Below are 21,309 nucleotides of genomic sequence, written 5' to 3'. Positions count from 1 at the left end.
AATACTCTGAGCTCTGAGCTCCACAGTGCCAAATTTCGGGCATTACTTCTCACCAAGGACTATGCAGAGGTCGACGGTCTTCTTCACTTAACGAGCGAGTGCAGCAGCGTTCCAGTGCAGTTGTCAGTGCTAACAGACAAGCAACACTTCATGAAGTAACCGCAGAAATCAATGTGGGACTACGACGATCGCATATTAGGTCAGTGCGACGAAGTTCGGCGTTAAGGTCTATGGCAGCAGGCGACGACGCGAGTACCTTTGCTAACAGCACGACATTGCTTTTAGCGCTTCTCCTGGGCTCGTGACCATATCGGTTGGACCCTAGACGACTGGAAGACCATGGTCTGGTCAGATGAGTCGCGCTTTCAGTTGGTAAGAGCTGATGATTGGGTTCGAGCGTGGCGCAGACCCCACGAAGTCATTGACACAAATTGTCAAGAAGGCACTGTGCAAACTGGTGATGGCTCCATAATAGTATAGGCTATGTTTACATTCTGGACAATTCGAGCGAATGATATGGGCACCCAGATTGACAGACGTAATTTCTATGGAACATTTATGGGACACAATAGAGAGGTCAGTTCGTGCACAAAAACCTGCACCGGCATCTGTTTCGTAGTTACGGACGGCAATACAGGCAGCATGGCTCAATATTTCTGCAGGGGACTTCCACCAACTTCTTGAGTCCATATCACGTCGGGGTGATGCACTACGCTAGGCAAAAGGAGGTCTGACATGATATTAGGAGGTATCCCATGATTTTACTGATATGGTTAGTTATACTCTTATATGTTACCATTTTCTTTGTTGTTCCTACTATTTTTCCTGTATGGGACAGATTGGAGAACATAGGGGTGTACCGCCAAGGGAGAAGTACAGTACTTATTCAATCAGGTAGCTCAGGTAAGAGCACATAATACTGAACCGCATAAGTAGTTAGTCTCTGAAAAAGAGTACATGGCCTCGTCCAGTTTGATTGCTCCCATCTTAGAATCAGATACCGTTGGATTACTTAATCTTTTTTCTGTCAAGACACGGGAGGCTATATTAGCATTTACAGGTAACCTGTTGACAGCTGCAAAGCTGGGGTTTTGGACAAATGGCTGTTTGTTGTAGGTCACTGATTTGCGCTTGATGGGAGAAGCGAAAAATTGTGTTATGTAGCAAGAGCACCTAATGAATGCTCAGACGTGCGACGAACACAAGAAAGGCCTGTACAACATTATAAAAGGCAGAGGTGGGCGTGGGAGAAGGAGTATAATGGAAAAGAGCGGAACACAAGTAATCAACTATTAAACAGCAATGAAGGGTCTCGGTTCCACCCGAACGGCGCTCACAGTAGGTTTTAATGCTATAGAAAGATATGCAGAGGTAGAATGTTCCTTGATTGGCGCAATGGTTGGCAGGGAACACTGATTTTTAATAGACACAAAGTGCTCACATGTCTGTGGCGAGTATGGACCTATTGTGGAAGAAGCAGTTAAACCCTCCATGTTAGGGGTTACGTAGAGTGGGTGATAATGATGTAGATTTGGTGTTGTTAAGTTTTCAGGATGGAGCAAAGTCATGGTGTTAAAGCATGGAAGTTTAGTCACAGGTATGGTACTGCATGATCCTAGGGTAGATTTCCTATATAAGCATCATGCTGAAGTTGGCAAGATCGATGTTCCATATGGGGGAGGGGGAACTACTGTCAGCTACTTACTGCCACAAGATTTATCTATCGTGAAAGACAAGCTAATTAAGATACGTGCAAAGTAGCTAAGGCTACATTCGAATCAGTCTCCAGTGTACTGTAAGCTGCATTGGGTGTCCAATCATCTAAAATCTGTCTACAACCAGAAATGGTAGAATTCATTAACCAGCAATTATGCGATGGAATCACTGAAGAAAGTACTAGCCCATGTAATGCACCTCGTGTCATAGTGCCAAAAAGTCTCCAGATCAGACCAATATATAGTGAGTCTGCTGCGATTACAGTTGTCTCAATAAACGTGTGATAACAGATGTACATCCAGTACTATGTATCACGGAAAACGTGGACAACTTGGGACAATGTGGATATTTTTCCACAATAACCAACTGGAAGTAGTACTGGAGGATGAACTGAAAATTGCATTTACGGATCCTTGGGGTCATTACCAATTTTGGTTAATGCCATCTTATTTAAAAAATTACGCTTCCATGTTTCAATAGTTATCAGATGGAGTTTCGAGATAGTGTGCTGTGTATCTTGATGATACAATTGTTTTATTGTGTTTACAAAGCATATGAAGGAGAGTGTCAATGGTCGAGAGAAGTTTTTAAAAGACTGTGTGCAGTGCACCTGACCTTTAGCATAGAGAAGTTCCATTTTGCACTAAAGGAAGTGAATTACTTGGGACATGCAATTAGCCAGGATGGAGTAAGAACAGCTCTAAGGTTGGTGAAGAAAGTATGAAGCTTTCCAACACCTTAAATGAATAGGGAATTACAGTCGTTTTTGAGACTGGCCGATTTCTAAAGGAAACATGTAATTCGATTTGCAGATATAGCATGACCACTCATCCATTTTTTAAATAATGGGTGCAACGTTCCAGTGGACACTAGATTGTAAAACTGAGTTTGAAAAAGTAAAAGAATTATGAACCACCTGTCTTCATATTTCCATGTTACAGAAAGGAGTTGATTTTGTCATGTGATGCTAGCAACATGTTGTGGATTGTGTTTTAAGTCAGGAAGGGCAAGGTAAGAAACCTCCATTCACTTACACCTCACATCAATTGAATAAAGTCGAAAAAACTATTGTGCCTCCAAATAAGAGACGTTTAATATATGATGTGACATATTTCTGCTGCTATTCTTAAGGACATAAATATAAGGTATTGAAAGATTACACAGCATGCAGGTGGTTGAAGGATTGCACAAACTGAGTGATTTGACTTCAAAGTAATTCACAAACCCAGCAAGAAAGACGGAAATGCGAATGCGCTTGGCAGGAAAATTGGTGTGATGCAGACACTAGGCCATAGCCTTGCAGAGTGGAAGACAGTGCAAGCAGCTGATGCAGACTGCAAGCCGTCTGCAACACAGCTGCAGTTCCCCCTTCACGACGAGGTGTTTTGTAGGACAAGGAGCCTTGGACCTCATGTAAAAGTGCCTGCTACGCTACAGCAAGAAGTATTAAAGGAAGTGCATGATGACACGTTATCTGGGCACGAGAAATATAGAACCACAAACAGAAGTGTAGCTGAGTACTACTGGTGAAGAACACGTAAACAAGATGCATGTATAAACTGTATGACAATGCACAACATACATATTTCTTATATCAGTGGATGTCACTGCAGTGATTGCCAGAATCTATTAAGCCTTCTGATATGATCGGAATGGATATTTTGTGTAGCTTTAGCCAGATACTAGTGCAGAAGCAGTATATTCTGACTATTACAGACCATTTATCTCCCTGTATTTCATTGATCACTATTCCAAATCAACAGAAACGATAGGACACGTGACGTTAAATAATTGGGTGAAGAAGTTCGGCATTGTAAACACAATAATCACAGATCAGGTCCACAACTTTATGTCGGAACTGATGAGACAGTTATGTCACTTGTTACATATTAACTGGCTAAGAGGAAGTCCATTACATCCAGAGGCTAACTGAAAGACAGAATGGGTGCATCAGACGATAGAATAGATGCTAAGCTGCTTCGTGAATAGTCATCATAACTATTACCTGCCATTTGTGATGGCAACTTATAACTCGAAGACCCCTGAGAGCACAGGCCTATCATCATACGAGGTGGTGTATGGTGAAACTATGTCTTCGTCGTTTGAGGCATTCAAGCTAAGGGCCAAGGGTAAAAAAGAATGATGAACCCATAAGGAAGTTCGCGAGAACCTATGTCAGAAGTTCCCTCTCAGTGCCTGTGTCGGCACACTTTACTACTGCAGGCTTGCCCCTGCATGCCAACTGACGCCCAGTTCTGCACTGGAATCCCTGGTTCAGCTCTGTGGCCTTGAGTGTTTTCTGCAGTTGGTGGCATATCTGCACCAGACAATGCCACCAACATCTGCTGACACGTTATTGCAGTGCCTATGTTATTCTGAATTACGATGCAATGTTCTTTCTGACACGTATGCATATCCGACGGAAAAGGCACTGCAGCTACTTCAGCCGTCATGGAATACACGAGATATTCGCAGTTGCGAATATGGACAACCATCAGCCGCATAACTGAATGACGACAATGAACATTTGTGCCGGACCAGGACTAGAACCCGGATATCCCGCTTATCGTGAGCGATCGCCTTACTGTGTGGCTATCTGAGCACGACTCAGTCCAGACCTAAACTTCCATATTTCGGTAAATATATGTCTACAACCTGTATTTGTACGTCCATTATGTATATTCCTGTACACGGAAGAGATTTTATTGAAAGTCACTAGCCCGGTGTCGGCGGATAAATACGATACTGCAGTGCCTGTGTTATTCCGAATTACGATGCAATGTTCCTTGAGACATGCCTGCATGTCCGAAGGAGCAGGCATTGTTGCAGCTACAGCTTTCATGAAATGCATGAACTGTATTCTTAGTTTAGAATATGGACAACCATCTGCTGTAAAATGGAATGAGGACAATGAAAATTTGTGCCGGACCACGACTTGCATCCGGATTTCCCAGTTATCGAAATTCGACTCTCTATCCGACACAAATATTCATTGTCGTCATTCCATTACACAGCTGATAGCTGTTGAAATACTACTGTATCTCATTGCTACCTATCAGAACCCCTCGGAGAGCATTAAAGATAAACACCAGTCCTAATTGTCCAATTGTAAAGTGACCTGTTTCCAAATTACATACAAAAATAACCACTATTTCAGTATACATATAATTCGTAAACGATGCTTTGCTGATTAACATTGTTCTTATGTGAGAAACATAATATAAATGGGAGATTAATACTGTAACTAATCGAAAGACATGTAGCACATGGTCAGGATGTACCTGTAAACCTATCGGTATAAAATTACTACAGCAAATTAAATAGAACTTATAAATAAAGCATGTTAATTGAATCTCCGATATATGTTAGCACTAAAATTCAGGCACTAGTTGATTTGTTATAAACAAATTTAGAAATGTAATTGTTACCTGTAACATTATTAGTCAGAAAATGTTATATTAACTCGTAACTAAGTTGAAAATAGGTTCACCTTGTTCAGCACTGAGATTGTAAATTTTTAGCAATGTGTATCTCATAGTCGGTTTAACTTTTAATTGTGATTTCACATAAAATTATAATTTTCATTGTAGGTAATTGTTACTAAAAGTATAAATAGAGGTCACGCAGGTGCCTTGGGGCCGGGAAGCCAGCGCAGAAGAGGAGGATTAGCCTCCCATTCCCCGACATGAACAACGTACAGGTCATCCTGAAGGACATTGCCGCGGCTCTGAAGAACGGGTCCTACCTCTATTCCGACCAACCATACCCCTTCACCCCGCCAGACCAGCCCATACCTCCCCTCCCCCATCGACCGCTCCACCTTCGCACGTACAGATACCGTGCTGTATTTATGGAAGTGCTCACGAAGAAAGAACTAACCTTGGTAAACTCACACCCCATCTTCACGCCTTCACAGTGGGACGTTATAGACCTATACATGAAGGAAGAGTTCCGGTCTGGTAGGAGGAAGCCGACCCCTGAAGATCTGGAAGCCATAGAAGAAATTGAACGTAACCAGCGACAGTTCCAGTAATGAAATGCGAGGCCATCACCACTGTAGCGGGACGTTATAGACCTATACATGAAGGAAGAGTTCCGGTCTGGTAGGAGGAAGCCGACCCCTGAAGATCTGGAAGCCATAGAAGAAATTGAACGTAACCAGCGACAGTTCCAGTAATGAAATGCGAGGCCATCACCACTGTAGCGGGACCCATGCAAAACCCACCGGCCCGTCACTTCGGCCGTTCGTTTTCTACTTCTCTCACTATCCCTCTCACTATCCTTTAATCTTTCTTTTATTTAAAAAAAAATGCAAGCACAAAGTCAAGCAGAACGATAAGTCAAGTAATTCCCTATCCAAAACGTCATGCCAGAAGGAGAAGCGCCTCGTGCGCTAGAACTTCTCTTACAGTCGAGGATACTCCCTCAGCCTCGTGCGAAGTGAAGTGAAGCCTTGGGGCTAGAGATGGGCAATATCATCTTGAGCGTCTACTGTATAAATATTGTTATAAAAACACAAATGAGGTGCGAGGCCGCTAATCATATCGCAGAAAGTACGAAAGTTTCACTTAGGCGTCTTTGCAGTTCCATATTTCCTGTAGCAAATGCGCTGCTTTCGTGTCATGTGACTTTCATACTTTCCAATTGGCCGAGGTCAGACTAAATGTGTTTGACATAACAGATTTTGCCAAACTCGTTTCCCTGTATTCTAGTGCATAATTTTGATAGGTTTTATGAGTGATAATCTGTATGTGCTCTTGAAAAGGCGTATCATGAGATATAATTTATTGAGATAACATTCTGGCAAGCGAGGCACTGAATTAACATCTGTGAGTGTGCCACTCACACTTTTACTACTCACAGTTAAATTTTCCATTGTTTGTCACACAGAGCAGAATGCAAAGTGACTGATGCCACACAGATCAAAAAATTACCGTAACAGACTGGAGGATATAGCACAATGGTCAAGTATGGCAGTTTCTCATCAAACATTCACGAGTCAGCTGGATACATCTCATAGTAAGTATACTTGATAGAAATGGAAAACATTTCAAGATAACTGAAATGATGATGATGATGAGCGTTTGGCGTCATTGGCCGGGAGGCCCCTCGCGGGGCAGGTCCGGCCGCCTTGGCGAGAGATAGGTATGTTTCTTTGAAATATAAAATCCAGACTAAAATTTAAAACAATTCATACAGTGTAATGCCTTTGTGATACCTATATCATGGCAGATCTGCCTCCACACATTTATAGTTCTTGCTAAAGAAGTTTCTTTGAGGTACAGGTACATGGAGTTACCTCAAGTACTCACAGCAAGCAGATGTATTACCATTTTATTATAAACTTCCCCAGGAAATCAGAGATGAAGTTACGTTGCTGCTGAAATGCAATTTTTATCACAGTATCTGAACGCCAAAAACAAAAGTGTCGAAGTACCATTGTTGATTTACCTGAGAATTATTTATCATACACAAGTATCAAGATGCCTATAGTGTCATAACCAAACACAGCACATTTACAGAAATAAACAGTGTGCTTTATTTTTATGTTTGTTAGTGTTTATAAAGCATTTATTACGCGATTTCGGAATAGAACAGTCAATTAGAAACGAAACTTTATTTTCGGAAATCTTAAGCTTCATGCTGTTGTGTGTCAAAAAGATTTCGACACTCTTGAAAGAGTTTGATGAAGTAGTATATTAAACATATTTCTGTATCTGTGCCGTGCCCGAATCTCGTCCGAGACAAAGCGAAATGAAACATCACTGTTTCGATACAATTAGCCCGTTCCAAGCACAAGTGGACTGAAACAGCATTATTTTGAAACAACGATACAGTTTCTGTGGCTGGCTCGAGATCGTTTCTGGCCCCGTTATCCGACACAGAGCGGAATGAAACACCACTGTTTCGAAACAGTGAAACAGCAGTTTCGAAACAGTGAAACAGTTCCACGTATCGATACACTGTATCGAAACATAGAAACAGTGCCCAAGTCTACTTGCGGCACTCGTTTTTTGGCTATGGTTGCGAGCATAAGTATTGAAGGCTTATTCGTTTGTTGATTGTTGTAAACTCTGTGTCGTTTGATGTCAACTTTGGGTACATGTGATGTAACCGGTACAGTTCACCAGGCTCGGACACTAGAGTCCCGGAAATATATTGGTATTAAAACTGCACTGTATTTTGGAATTTATTTGGGAGTTTTCCGCCATCCTTTTCATAGGCTGCACAGCGACGAGACATGAATCCAGGAATTTTACAAAACCCCGAAAACTAAACAACTCTCAATGTTGGTAGAATTGACGTGAAAACAACAGCGCATCGACTGGGCATTTCACTCAAAACATTTGCAACGCGGAGGTGGGAAAACACTGTATAAACATCTCACTGTCCATATTCGTAACTTCGAATACATTCATGAACTTCTGGTTGAGTCTGTCACAACAGTGTGACACCCGGAGTGTGATACTGTGCTACTCCGCCCAAGTGCTGGCAATGTAGCTTCGTCAGGCTGCTGCTCGACGAGATGACACCACCCTCTGGCCACTGCACGAGGCCACTAGCTGAGCTAAGTGCGTTTCCCCACCTGGGACCAGCCCTGACTGCTGCGCAGCAGCACTAAAGCTGCTACATACTCGTATTTCGCTTGGAATAAAAGTTTTTATGTAATTACTGTTTCTATGACTTACTGTCGGACTTTCACCTGGCTTCATGAACCCACTACCCCACTAATCGACACTAAACCCACCACCCTGGAACCCGGTTACGCTGGGGAAGGGTTTTCCACACAAATGAGTTTGCAGAGGATGGTCCAAGCTATAATTAAATGTTCCCATTGGCACTTCCTGTTATGGCAATAGTTTAATAACTGGGATGATGTAATCTAGGCTTCAGGAATTAATTGTGAACTGAAATAATTGAACTAAATTGGGAGTGGTTGAGCAACTTCCTTTTATTTAAGCATTGTTCACACAGAATCTGCACTTTGTGTAGCGAATATCAGTAGTATGAAATGGAATAAACGCATTGGGTTGCTAAACACAAGATACATTTGTTAGGAGGATTCTGGGAAACTATAGTGCACATGGTAAGGATACCACATACAAGAAGTAATACGAGCCATTCACGAGTACTGCTCAAATATGTGAATTTTTATCAAATATTTCTGGTCGCAGACGTCGGGAAAAATGGGGGCCGTGCTGCAGGTATTGTAACAGAAAGATATAAATCTACATCTGTATTCCGAAAGCCACTATACAATGTGTGATAGAGGGTACTTTTGACACCGCTATAATTTCGGGCAAACTCCGTTCTATGCGTGAATATTATGAGGGGAGGATGGCTGTTGGTATTGCTATGCGAGCTCTAATTCATATTTTCCCGCAGTGGTCATTTCGTGCGACGTCTGTGGGTTCAAATGGCTCTGAGCACTATGGAACTTAAACATCTGAGGTCATCAGTCCCCTAGAACTTAGAACTACTTAAACCTAACTATCCTAAGGACATCACACACATCCATGCCCGAGGCAGGATTCGAACCTGCAACCGCAGCGGGACGTCTGTGGGAAGAAGTAATATCTTGCCCGATACTTCTAAGAAAGTACGCCCTCGTAATTAAAACTAAACCTCTGAGCGATGCACAATTCCTCTCTTGTAGCGTCTACCACTCGAGTTCGTCGAGCATCACCGTGTTTCTCTCGCGCTTACTAAACGAATTTGTGAGGAAAAGCACCGTTTTTCGTTGGATTTTCTCTGTCTCTTCCATTAATTCAAACGAGTAAAGGTCGAAAACTGTCCAGCAGTGTCTAAGAGTCGGTCAGACGAATGTATTTTAAGCTATTTAATTCGTGGATGAATTACTGTTCCTTAAGATTCTACCAGTTAGTCTCAGCCTGACATTTGCTTTCCTTAAATTTTTCCCTTTTCTTCGATCCGCTCATTTATTTCAAGGCATTTTGTGGTTGTTACTATTACTAACTATTGGGATGGGGAAGCAATACGACAGTGCTACTGAACAGCCTTTCCAACATAACTGACGTCAGCTTTCGGTGTATATCTACATGAATACTCTGCAGTTCACACTTAAGTGTCTGGCAGAGGGTTCATCGAACTACTTTCACACTATTTCTCTACCATTCTACTCTCTAACAGTGTGGCAGAAATGAGCACTTAAATCTACCCGTGGGAGCTATGATTTATTTTATTACAATGATTATTCTCCCGATGTAAATGGGTGTCAACAAAATATTTTCGCATTCTGAGGAGACCGCCGCAGATTGAAATTTCATGGAAAGCTCTCACCGCAACGAAAATAGTCTTTGTTTGAAATGGAGTACGTACAACCTACACCTGCAGTGATAAATTTGCGATTCTGATGACCCATTATCTCAGAACCTTTGAAGATAGAAATCTGAAATTTTAGGTGAATATAGTTTCAGTCCTTTTCTGATTACTGAACCAATATCATAATATACAAACAAATAATCAGTTAGTTATGACAGTTTTAAAATTTATGTTCATTTTTTAAATCCACTTTTGCTTCTTATAAGTAAAAAAACCATTATAGGTAGAAATGTTTTCGTGGTTCAGCAGCAGCAGTATACTAAGAGGTAACATAGTGTAAAATTAGGTATACGTATCTGTAAAAGTTCCTGAAATAATGGGTGACAAGTTTTTAAAAAAGTCATTTTGAGGAAATCATGTTTAAACGTTTCATTTGCTATTAACTCACATTTGGAGGTATGCCAGCTCCTAGAATGAGCCAGGCCCATAATCAGCATTATCTGGATCCTATTTTTGATCACCTAGCAAACCTAAAAGCTTCTTTCTTTTCCTGCGTCTTGCTTCAGCCATTTCCTCTGCTGTACGCTGGGCTTTCATGGTCCTAAGTCAATCCGTGCGCTGGAAGGCCCCTGGAGTGATAGCAAGTTGCTCTAGTACTCTAATTCTTTCCTTATTACCATCATTAAATGTTATCGCAGCCGCACAATCACCCACCCAAGCAGAGTTTTCGTTCCTACAAAGACATACTTTGGTATGCGGGTCAAAACATCACTGAAAGACTCATTCTGGCTTTGCGTTCGACCATGGAGACATTTGGAAACAAGGTCAGGATGAGCTAACTCTCTATTTATTCGTTTAGTAGCTTCCATCACTGCGGGTGGTATACTAGTTTTGCGCCTGAGCTTTGTGGTCTTGCACCACGAATCAGCACCAAGTGGGCAAAGACCATGTAAGGGTGCATCAGCAGTGGATAATTTGTGGAAGAATGTAGCCCACTCTACTCTTTTCATCCCTTGCAGGTCATGTGTATTGTTTCTTATTGCTATTCCGCAATATTGCTGGAGTTCGTCTTTCTTTACCATTTAGAGCCTCCACAAAATGCGTGTGCAATACCGCCATTTCTGTTTACACACAACATCCGGCCTCTTAAAACGAACATTAATATGAATTCAAGGAGTAAATAGCTGAAAATCACAGCCTTCTAGATCGAATAGTCCCGGAGATAGAGATACTTAAGAAAGTCAATGCAGAAGTACTGGATTTTTTTACACAAGCACTATTAACTTTAATACAATAAAAACCTCGCTTCCAGTTGGAATTAATCAACAAATAATGCATCAAATTATTCAGGAGAGATCAAATGTTATTAAGAGATAAAAATTGGAAAACGTCAATTTTTGACCAATTTCACCATACGTACTGCCGTTAATGATTGCCACCCCTGCTTGCGTATCGTATATGTGACATTTTCTCCCCTATTTAGCGATAATACGAAACGAATTGCCCTTCTCTGAACTTTTTCGACGTCCTCAAGCTGTCTGTAAGGATCCCATACTGCACAGCAGTACTCTAGCAAGGGACGAACAAGAGTAGTGTAGACAATCTCTTTAGTAGACTGACGCATCTTCTACGAGTTCTGACAATAAATCGCAGTCTTTGATTTGCCTTCATTACAACATTATCTATGTGATAGTTCAAGTTTCATTTGTTCATAACTGTAATTACTAGATATTTTGTTGAAGTGACGACCTTTAGATCTGTGTGATTTATCGTGTAACCGAAATTTAGCGGATTCATTTTGGTTAGAGTTTCCATCCGACCTGATATATTGGGACCGTCACCGTTATGGACCTTCTCGTCCCGACATCCTGACAAAACACGATTTTGTCCCGATTTTGCAAAACACTGTTATGAGCTTGGCTCAAGTACTGAAGCAACGCAATCTGTTAGCGCAACATGTAAATACAGCGTCAGTTAGCTATGTCAAAAAGTTTATGTTGACAATGTCGTCTCATAAATGACGTAGCAAGCTGCGTATTCGTGTACAGACGATGCAAGCACCTTGTAGATTTCGCGTCACGATTTGAGAAAATACCAGACTTCTGCGGAGCTGGAACTATTTAAGCACGCCGCACCGAGGAATCGGGCAGTTCCCATTTGAACAGCGTTTTTATAAGACAATTTTTGTAAACGTAATACGAACAACGAGCGCAAGTTAGTAATGTTTGAAGTGTTTACTGTGGGTATATAGGGCGTGAAGTGTATAGTGACGCGTACTTCGACGACTGAAGTGTTATTGTCGACTGTTTACCGTCTAATAAAGTTATCCTATCATAGCTTACGAAAATGCCTAAGGATGAAAAGAGAAACTGTCATTTTTCGGACGATTACACAAAAGAGTGGTCTTTTCTCAGTAAAGGACGTATAGATCATGAAGCGTTGTGTGAGATTTGTAGCTGTTTCATCTCAGTAACCCACGGAGATAAGGAAGATGTACCGTGCGGTCATGGGAGCCTTGTCACGGTTCGCGCGGCTCCCCCCGACGGAGGTTTCGAGTCCTCCCTCGGGCATTGGTGTGTGTTTTGTCCTTAGCGTAAGTTAGTTTAAGTTAGACCAAATAGTGTGTAAGCCTAGGGACCGATGACCTCAGCGGTTTGGTCCCGTAGAAACTTACCACAAATTTCCAATTTTTTTTAAGGCAGGTGTTAGACACAACATTTCTATGAAGGATCGTACAAATAGATTCGCGGTAACATCGACATCGAAGCCTATTTCTACATTCATGATTAAAGAAGGTACCCAGGAATTACTCGCTGCTGCTGCAGAACTAACAACAGCTTATAAAGTTGTCAAACATCACAAACCCTTCAGTTCTCTTGACTACCGTAAAACTGAATGCCGCAGTGTATCCTGACTCCAAAGTCGCCGCAAAGCAGTCTACAGCCAGGACCAAAGCTACATCAATTGCTGACAATCCATGTCCGAGTGCATAAAACTATTGCAAGAAGTTTCATTTTAGGCATAGGCACCGACGCATCGAAGCACAAAGCAGAAAAGTTGTTCCCTTTAGTTGTTCAATACTTTAGTGAAGCTGACGGAATCCAACAGAAGCTGTTGAAGTTTGATTTGCTGAATAACGAAACATCGGAGACAATTGAAAAGTCTTGTCAAGGCACTGCAAATTCCATTTAAATTAATCGCTTTTTGTGGAGACAGTGCCGGTACCAATTTCGGAGGGCTTCATCGAAGCTGCCAGCAGAATATGTTTCATCAAATTAAAGAACTAAGAAAAAAATGTAGAAAGAATTGGATGCCCTGCCAATTTTCTCCACAATACCGTATCAAGCGCTGCTGGAGTCTTAATGACGACATTGAAATAATCGTCAAGAAAATATTCAATTATGTTTCAATATACATGTAAGGGCAGAGAAGCCGAAAGAGTTCTGCTTATATGTTGATGTCAACATCATGTCCTTCTGTCTCACTTTGAAATAAAAGGTGGCGGCAGTTAAGAGACTTCTTAAGCTCTGTATTCCATTCAAACAATTTTTGACGCCGAAGACTGGCCACCAAAAATAATTTCAGATTTTTCCAGTAATCCGATAAGTGAAATTTATTCCATGTTTCCGCAGTCACAGTTGGTTCTGCTCAAAAATAGTGTGGAGAAGAATAAAGTCTCGATAATTGAAATAAGAAAAGTATTGTGATTCTTCAGTTTCTCCAGGCGTATTTGAGGCTCTAACAGTCCACGGGTATACTGCCGGCTCATAGTGTCCAACGGGCACAATATTTCGGCGATCAGACATGTCGCCATCGTCAGGTGCGCTGACGAACCAAGCTCCCGAGGTTTTTTTTTTTTTTTTTTTTTAACTTTTCGTTCCCTTCTCTGAGGGAGAAGGGCGGGCTGTTCTATGGCGTGCTTATTGCCCATGAGGGCGGGCGGAGGATTTAAATCCCCTCCCTCCGAGGGCCGCTTTCTTAGCCGTCCGCGCCCGCGCGCCGGCGGTCGCGAAGACGTGGGCGCCGGAATCTGTCGCAGCGTCGATGTGCTTGCTACGTCCGCCCTGGTCGCCAGTTCGTACTTCTTGCTGAGAGTCTTCTTAATTACATTCAGTGCCCGGTCCCAAGCCTTGCTGAGATTGTAGCCGCAATCTCGGTTGATAAGATCTTCCCTGGTGCGAATTTCGATAGCCACCAAGATATGAGCGTACCAAGATCCTGACTCAGACCTCTAAATATTGGGACAGCGTTATAAGGGAGGCTATCGAAATTCGCACCAGGGAAGATCTTATCAACCGAGATTGCGGCTACAATCTCAGCAATGCTTGGAAACCAAGTGGATTAAACCGCTAGGCGGCGGTGGATAAATGTGGTACACGCTGCATTTTATTTTACTTACAACTACAATTTTCATCGTTACACTGTATAAAACAGTTTCATCAGTAAACATGGAAATACTTTACAATGTTTTACAAAAAGGTATTTCTTAGCAGAACAATGATTAACAGGTCTTTTGAGGGGTCAAAATTAATACATTGGAAGAACGCGCTGATTGGCCTTAGGCCAACTGCCTGTTGCGAAAGTATGTACCATTTCAGTTGTATCATGTCATGAAATCCTAACACATCATTTTGGAATGCATCATGTTGCTGCCAAGTTCGTCCTACGGCTCATGAGTCAAGGCCAGGAAGATCTTCGCCTCGCTATCTGTGAAGAGGTTTTGGATAGCGCAGATGAGAACGAGATGTTCCATAAGAAAATCATAACTGGTGATGAGACGTGGGTTTACTGTTATGATGTTGAGATTCAATTCTCAAATTCGGTCAGTAAAGGTTCTCCAAGACAAAAAAAAAGGCTCATCAGGTCAGGTCAAAGTCATGACAATAGTTTCCTTTGAATTCCAAGTATTAGTTCATAATGAATTAATGCCACAGCCATAAACTGTTAATCGTTGGTAGTACTGGGACGTGTTTCGACGCCTGCGAGAAAGTGTGAGGAGGAAACGGCCTGAAATGTGGCGAGACACTTCGTAGCTCTTACATAACGATAACGCACCCACGTATACATTCCCGTTGGTGCGTGACTATTGCACAAAATATGAAATCACTGCTCTGTCTCATCCTCCGTACTCTCCATACATGGCCCCTGCAGACTTTGGAAAAAGTTGAAAACCCCTTGAAAGGACGAAGATTTGCAACGACAGACGACATAAAGAAAATTCGCTGACGGCGTTTCGTGCGATCCAGTTGGACGCATGCCAAGACTGGTTCCGGAAGTGGAAACGGCGTTGGGAGCGGTGTACGAATTGTGGGGGAGAGTATTTCGAAGGCGACTGTGCACAATAAGTAGAAAAATTTTGTAGACGAAGGTCCGGAATTTTTTAATTAGACATCGTATTGCGGGAAGATAAATAAAAATTATAATGACAAGTTTTTACTTTGAATGGGAGGAAGTTACCAAAATAATTATTATTACAAGTAAGCACATAATACGCAATTATTAAGTAGTATTGTTTGCGTACTTGATACAGAAATTTATTCAAAATACAATTTTAAATTTTCACTCGCGTTCCAAAGTAACAGGTAGAACAAATAAGTACTTATAATCCATTTATGAAGTAACGTGATTTACGTTATTTGTATAGGCCTTTATTCAAAATGCAGTTTTAATTTTTCCTTCACTTACATATCTGCTCGCAATGAAGCATTATATCTCTTTTGTAAATTGTCTTGTACTGTTTTTGGTATATCTTGGTATAAGTACCGGAAAAACGGAACTTCAGCCTTATTTATTAATTCGATTTCACGGATGTTGTTGTGTAATAAAGTTGTAGCCTTTACAGTATGTACTGCATTTTCTACACTGGTTTAAATAGTTGTTTGCAAAATTCTAAATTTAGGTAATATAATCTAATGAACATTCTACGACCATTCTCGCTCCAGAAAACAAACAGACTTTCTTGAAAAGCCTTCTTTAAATATTCTTGCAGAGAAACTGCTGCGTCCACTATGAAACAGTACGAACACTTGATACTCGATCGTGGCAAAAAAAAAAGAAAAGAAAAAAAAAACTTCAGCTATTTGTAATTTTCCATTTCAATTGCATATCGGAGGGGGCATTAATCAAAACCTCCTGTGTCGTTATCTGTGCCGTGGGAGCCTACATTCATCATAACGAACCTACAATTCCCATCAGTGAGGGCTAATACACCGATAGAATAGAAGGATTTATAGCAGTAATACATGGAACAAGGTTTGCTTCCAAGACAGTTATATTGTGCTACTATTTTAAAGTCATCTTCTGTCGGCTCAGACATTTACTTTCTTAACAATATTGTCCACATACTTTTACAAAGTTCTTCAACAAATGTGGAAATCGCAGTTTTTAAATTCTGAAAGTAAGAGCGAGTTGGCGAAACTGTATTGTTTGAATTCAATAGCAGAGCAGATTTTATAGCGTCCATGAAATAATCAAACACAGTAACGAACATTCGAACCGACTATTTGATAGCGATTTCAGTTCTTCATACAAATGATGAATTTATCCTTGAATATGGCTTTCCAAATACACAATATTAGTTTCACTCCTTCGTCACTGACAATGTTTCTTCATTATCTGATATGTAAGATACGAGTTTTCCACTAAAAATATCTTTCTCGTGTCCGTAATTAATGCATTGTGCTGACTGTACAGCCGTCGTTTCTACGAACTGTTCACGACTGAGCTGCTCAGGCAGCGCGCTCGGCACCAGCGCGCTCAAATAATATTCTCCAACTTCTGTTTTCCCTAGCCTACAGTAATACACACTGATCAGCCAGAACATTATGACCACCAACTTACGATCTGTGTAAACCCGCTCAGGCGATAGCAGCAGCACCTGACGAGGAATGACAGACACACTCACAGTACATGTATTATCAGTGAATGTGCTGTCTGTGGGTAGAAAGGGGAAAGTGCACAGTCTGTCTGAGTGGAATGACATACACACGCACAGTGCATGTATTAACTGCGAATGTGCTGTCTGTGTGTAGTATGGGGAAGGTGCGCAATCCATCTGAGTTTGACTGAAAACAGACTGTTATGGGCCAGAGGTTCGGCACGAACATTCCAGAAACTGCAGGATTTGTCAGGTGTTCGAGAGAGTGAATGGTGAGTGTCTTCAACTCATGGCGATACCAAGTGAAAGCACGTCCATACGTCGTGGAGTCGGGCGGCCACTCCCCATTACAGATGTCGGATGTCGTAAGCTGGGCAAACTGATAAAACAGTATACGCTGTGAACAGCAGCGGAACTAACATCCGACTTTAATGCTGGGCAGAGTAAAAGAATGTCTGATAACGCAGTGCACTAACAGTTCTAAACAGGGCCTCCGCAGCCGACGACACATGCGTGTGCCAATGTTAACACCACAACATGGGCAACTACGACTATACTGGGCACGTGACCATCGACACTGGACGTTGGCGCAGTGGTTGAGCTTTGCGTGGTGTAATGAATCCAGGTACCTCCTTCATCATGCCGATGGGAGGGCGCGAATCCGTCGTCTTCCAAGGGAACAGCTTCTTGATACCTGTACTGTGGGATGTATACAAGCTGGCAGTGGCTCCATTATGCTCTGGGAAATATTCACAAGGCCGTCCGTTGAGTCCAGTGGAGCTCGTGCAAGGCACCATGATCGAGAAGAGGTACCGTACATAGGTTGCAGATCACGTACACCCCTTCATGACAATCATGAATCCCGATAGCAGTGGCTTTTTTAACACGATAATGTGCCACAGCGTGATGGAGTGATCCGAGGAACACAGTGGCAGGTTCCAGTTGATGTGCTGACCCTCCGACTCACCATATCTGAATCCGATTGAACACATCTGGGACGTGACTGAACGTGGCATCAGAGCTCATCGCCCTCCTCCTCGGAATTTACGGAAATTGGATGACCTGTGTGTGCAGATGTGGTGCCAAGTCCCTTCAACGATCCACCAAGGCCTCACTGCTTCCATGCCATGAGGCATCGCCATTGTTATCCGTGCGAAAGGCGGACATACCGGCTCTTATGTAGGTGGTCATAATGTTCTGGCTGATTAGTGTATGTCTCTCCTTTCACCTTTAAAAGCAGTTTAGATATGTTAGCTGCATTTCATATGAAACAGTGCATCACCCAAACTGAAACAAATGTAAAGTATTAGGCGATCATATTTTTCAGATTGCCAAGGAACTCTTTAAATGTTATGCGACAGCCTACTTAGATATTAAGCATCACAATAAATCTGAAAAATATCGAAAAACAGTACTTCATCAGGCTGTGATGTCAAACTATAAGATAGAAAAAAAATCAAAATCTCCCAGAATCGACTGAGAAGTTTAACATACTGAAGAAAACACGGAAAACCCAAATAAGAGATTTTTAGATTTTTAAAGGAGAAGAAGACTCTATGCTGAAAAACTAACTCCAGCAATTGATGTATCTTTGCCTCATACCAGAAAACTATTTGGTCCTGTCTATTGGTATCTGACACCATGCATCTGGGTTGTGCCTGTATAACAGAGTAGCCGCATCATACTGCTTCTCATTGTATCAGGCACCTACTCGCATGATCCCACACTGCACAGCATTCACATCAGACTGCTCACATAGGACGAGGTGTTATCTGCTTTTTTAAGTAGACATATTTTGCATTTATTTTTGGTGGGTTTGGGTTTTGCAGTATTCAGTTTCGCTATAACGGCTTTGTGGTCACTTATCCCTATATCCGTCACAATGTTCTCTATTTGCTCAGGATTTTCTCAACCATTTACACTTCGAATGGGCTCCTGAACTAACTGGTCAAAAAAAATGTTCACAGAGAGCATCTCGTACATTTTCCGACGATATTTGATGCCTGCCATCTGAGACTGCTGCACTTGTTAATAACCAACGAAAAGAAAGAAACAGCTGTATGGAATTGTATGCTAGGAGATGTGTGGCGTAATGTTTGTGTTGTTTGGCGATGAGAGATGGGAGAGGATGAAACCTGTTGCTTGCATGCAGCTTATTTCTCTCCAGTAGCACCAAATGGGCCACAGAGATTAATGTTCCCATCTGGAGGACGATTCACCAGCAGCTGTGTCACTTATGCTCACTCCAAAATACAGTGCGAGACATTTGTAATTTAACCAGGCTGTACCTGAGAACACTGGCGATCTGAAGCTTTATGTCACCACTTTTTCTTCACTCACCCTCAAAATACTGGCAGTGAAACTCTTCCATCACCAGGATTCGAATTGGCTACCTGAGTTGAGTTCCACCACACCAGTGACCTTCGGAGTGGAGATGGATTGACTTGTGCAAGAGTGAGTGGTGTGGGGTAGATAGCCCGAGGCACATAGTTGCCAGGTGGTGTTTGTTGTGATACTAGCTGTGGTCTGGCAGTCACACACCTCAGTCCTTTGAAGTGTCGCTGTGAGTGCGGGCACATCTGAGGTAGGCGGCGGGTCACCACCAGCTTCGAGGAGCAGTACCCTCCAGGCAGGGTTCTCCGAGAGGCGGGCGGCCACTGCAGACCCAGCGGACCCGGCGCCGACCACCACGAAGTCATACTCTGGTAGCGGATGCGCTGTGTCCGGTGGGTAGGCACTGCGATCTGACAGCAGGCACTGAGCGTGTGCCAGTGTTGCCAACAACTGTGAGAAAAGCGCGCCAGCGGTGCCGCCCAGGGTGCACGTGTCCGCCTCTTGCACCCACTGCGGGGTTGGCGCGGGTGCTGTCCACTGCATCTGGATCCGTACCCGGTTGCCTGCATACCGAAACCAGGAACTCAATTACCAATTACAACAACAGATTCCTTTTTCTACTTAATCCCTTGAATAGACATTGACTTGAAAGTGGTCAGCATCACGTACTGCAAGGTGTTCATTGCTCTCCGTAAATCGACCAAAAATTTTAAACGGGACATAAATATCACGTACAAATTTAAAGTGTTATGAGACATTACTTATATCTGATAGTCCTAAATAATCCTGTTTTCATAATGTTTAATAAAATACACTCCTGGAAATGGAAATAAGAACACATTGACACTGGTGTGTCAGACCCACCATACTTGCTCCGGACACTGCGAGAGGGCTGTACAAGCAATGATCACACGCACGGCACAGCGGACACACCAGGAACCGCGGTGTTGGCCGTCGAATGGCGCTAGCTGCGCAGCATTTGTGCACCGCCGCCGTCAGTGTCAGCCAGTTTGCCGTGGCATACGGAGCTCCATCGCAGTCTTTAACACTGGTAGCATGCCGCGACAGCGTGGACGTGAACCGTACGTGCAGTTGACGGACTTTGAGCGAGGGCGTATAGTGGGCATGCGGGAGGCCGGGTGGACGTACCGCCGAATTGCTCAACACGTGGGGCGTGAGGTCTCCACAGTACATCGATGTTGTCGCCAGTGGTCGGCGGAAGGTGCACGTGCCCGTCGACCTGGGACCGGACCGCAGCGACGCACGGATGCACGCCAAGACCGTAGGATCCTACGCAGTGCCGTAGGGGACCGCACCGCCACTTCCCAGCAAATTAGGGACACTGTTGCTCCTGGGGTATCGGCGAGGACCATTCGCAACCGTCTCCATGAAGCTGGGCTACGGTCCCGCACACCGTTAGGCCGTCTTCCGCTCACGCCCCAACATCGTGCAGCCCGCCTCCAGTGGTGTCGCGACAGGCGTGAATGGAGGGACGAATGGAGACGTGTCGTCTTCAGCGATGAGAGTCGCTTCTGCCTTGGTGCCCATGATGGTCATATGCGTGTTTGGAGCCGTGCAGGTGAGCGCCACAATCAGGACTGCATACGACCGAGGCACACAGGGCCAACACCCGGCATCATGGTGTGGGGAGCGATCGCCTACACTGGCCGTACACCACTGGTGATCGTCGAGGGGACACTGAATAGTGCACGGTACATCCAAACCGTCATCGAACCCATCGTTCTACCATTCCTAGACCGGCAAGGGAACTTGCTGTTCCAACAGGACAATGCACGTCCGCATGTATCCCATGCCACCCAACGTGCTCTAGAAGGTGTAAGTCAACTACCCTGGCCAGCAAGATCTCCGGATCTGTCCCCCATTGAGCATGTTTGGGACTGGATGAAGCGTCGTCTCACGCGGTCTGCACGTCCAGCACGAACGCTGGTCCAACTGAGGCGCCAGGTGGAAATGGCATGGCAAGCCGTTCCACAGGACTACATCCAGCATCTCTACGATCGTCTCCATGGGAGAATAGCAGCCTGCATTGCTGCGAAAGGTGGATATACACTGTACTAGTGCCGACATTGTGCATGCTC

General features: G+C 43.3%; 1 protein-coding gene across 1 annotated transcript in view; it reads right to left on the bottom strand.

Moving 5' to 3' along the window:
• The window catches only part of LOC126187796 (glucose dehydrogenase [FAD, quinone]-like), a 45,444-nt gene extending 25,691 nt beyond the window's left edge, over positions 1 to 19,753 (bottom strand). The window contains exon 1 of the mRNA XM_049929114.1: positions 19,418 to 19,753. Within this exon, the coding sequence (XP_049785071.1) occupies positions 19,418 to 19,753 (336 nt within the window). The remainder of the gene's footprint in view (positions 1 to 19,417) is intronic.
• Positions 19,754 to 21,309: the final 1,556 nt, after the last annotated feature.

Source organism: Schistocerca cancellata, chromosome 1, assembly GCF_023864275.1.
Source record: "Schistocerca cancellata isolate TAMUIC-IGC-003103 chromosome 1, iqSchCanc2.1, whole genome shotgun sequence".
NCBI classification, from domain to species: Eukaryota; Metazoa; Arthropoda; class Insecta; order Orthoptera; family Acrididae; genus Schistocerca; species Schistocerca cancellata.
Note: the sequence above shows the minus strand (reverse complement) of the source record. Positions and strands in the feature narration are given on the sequence as shown.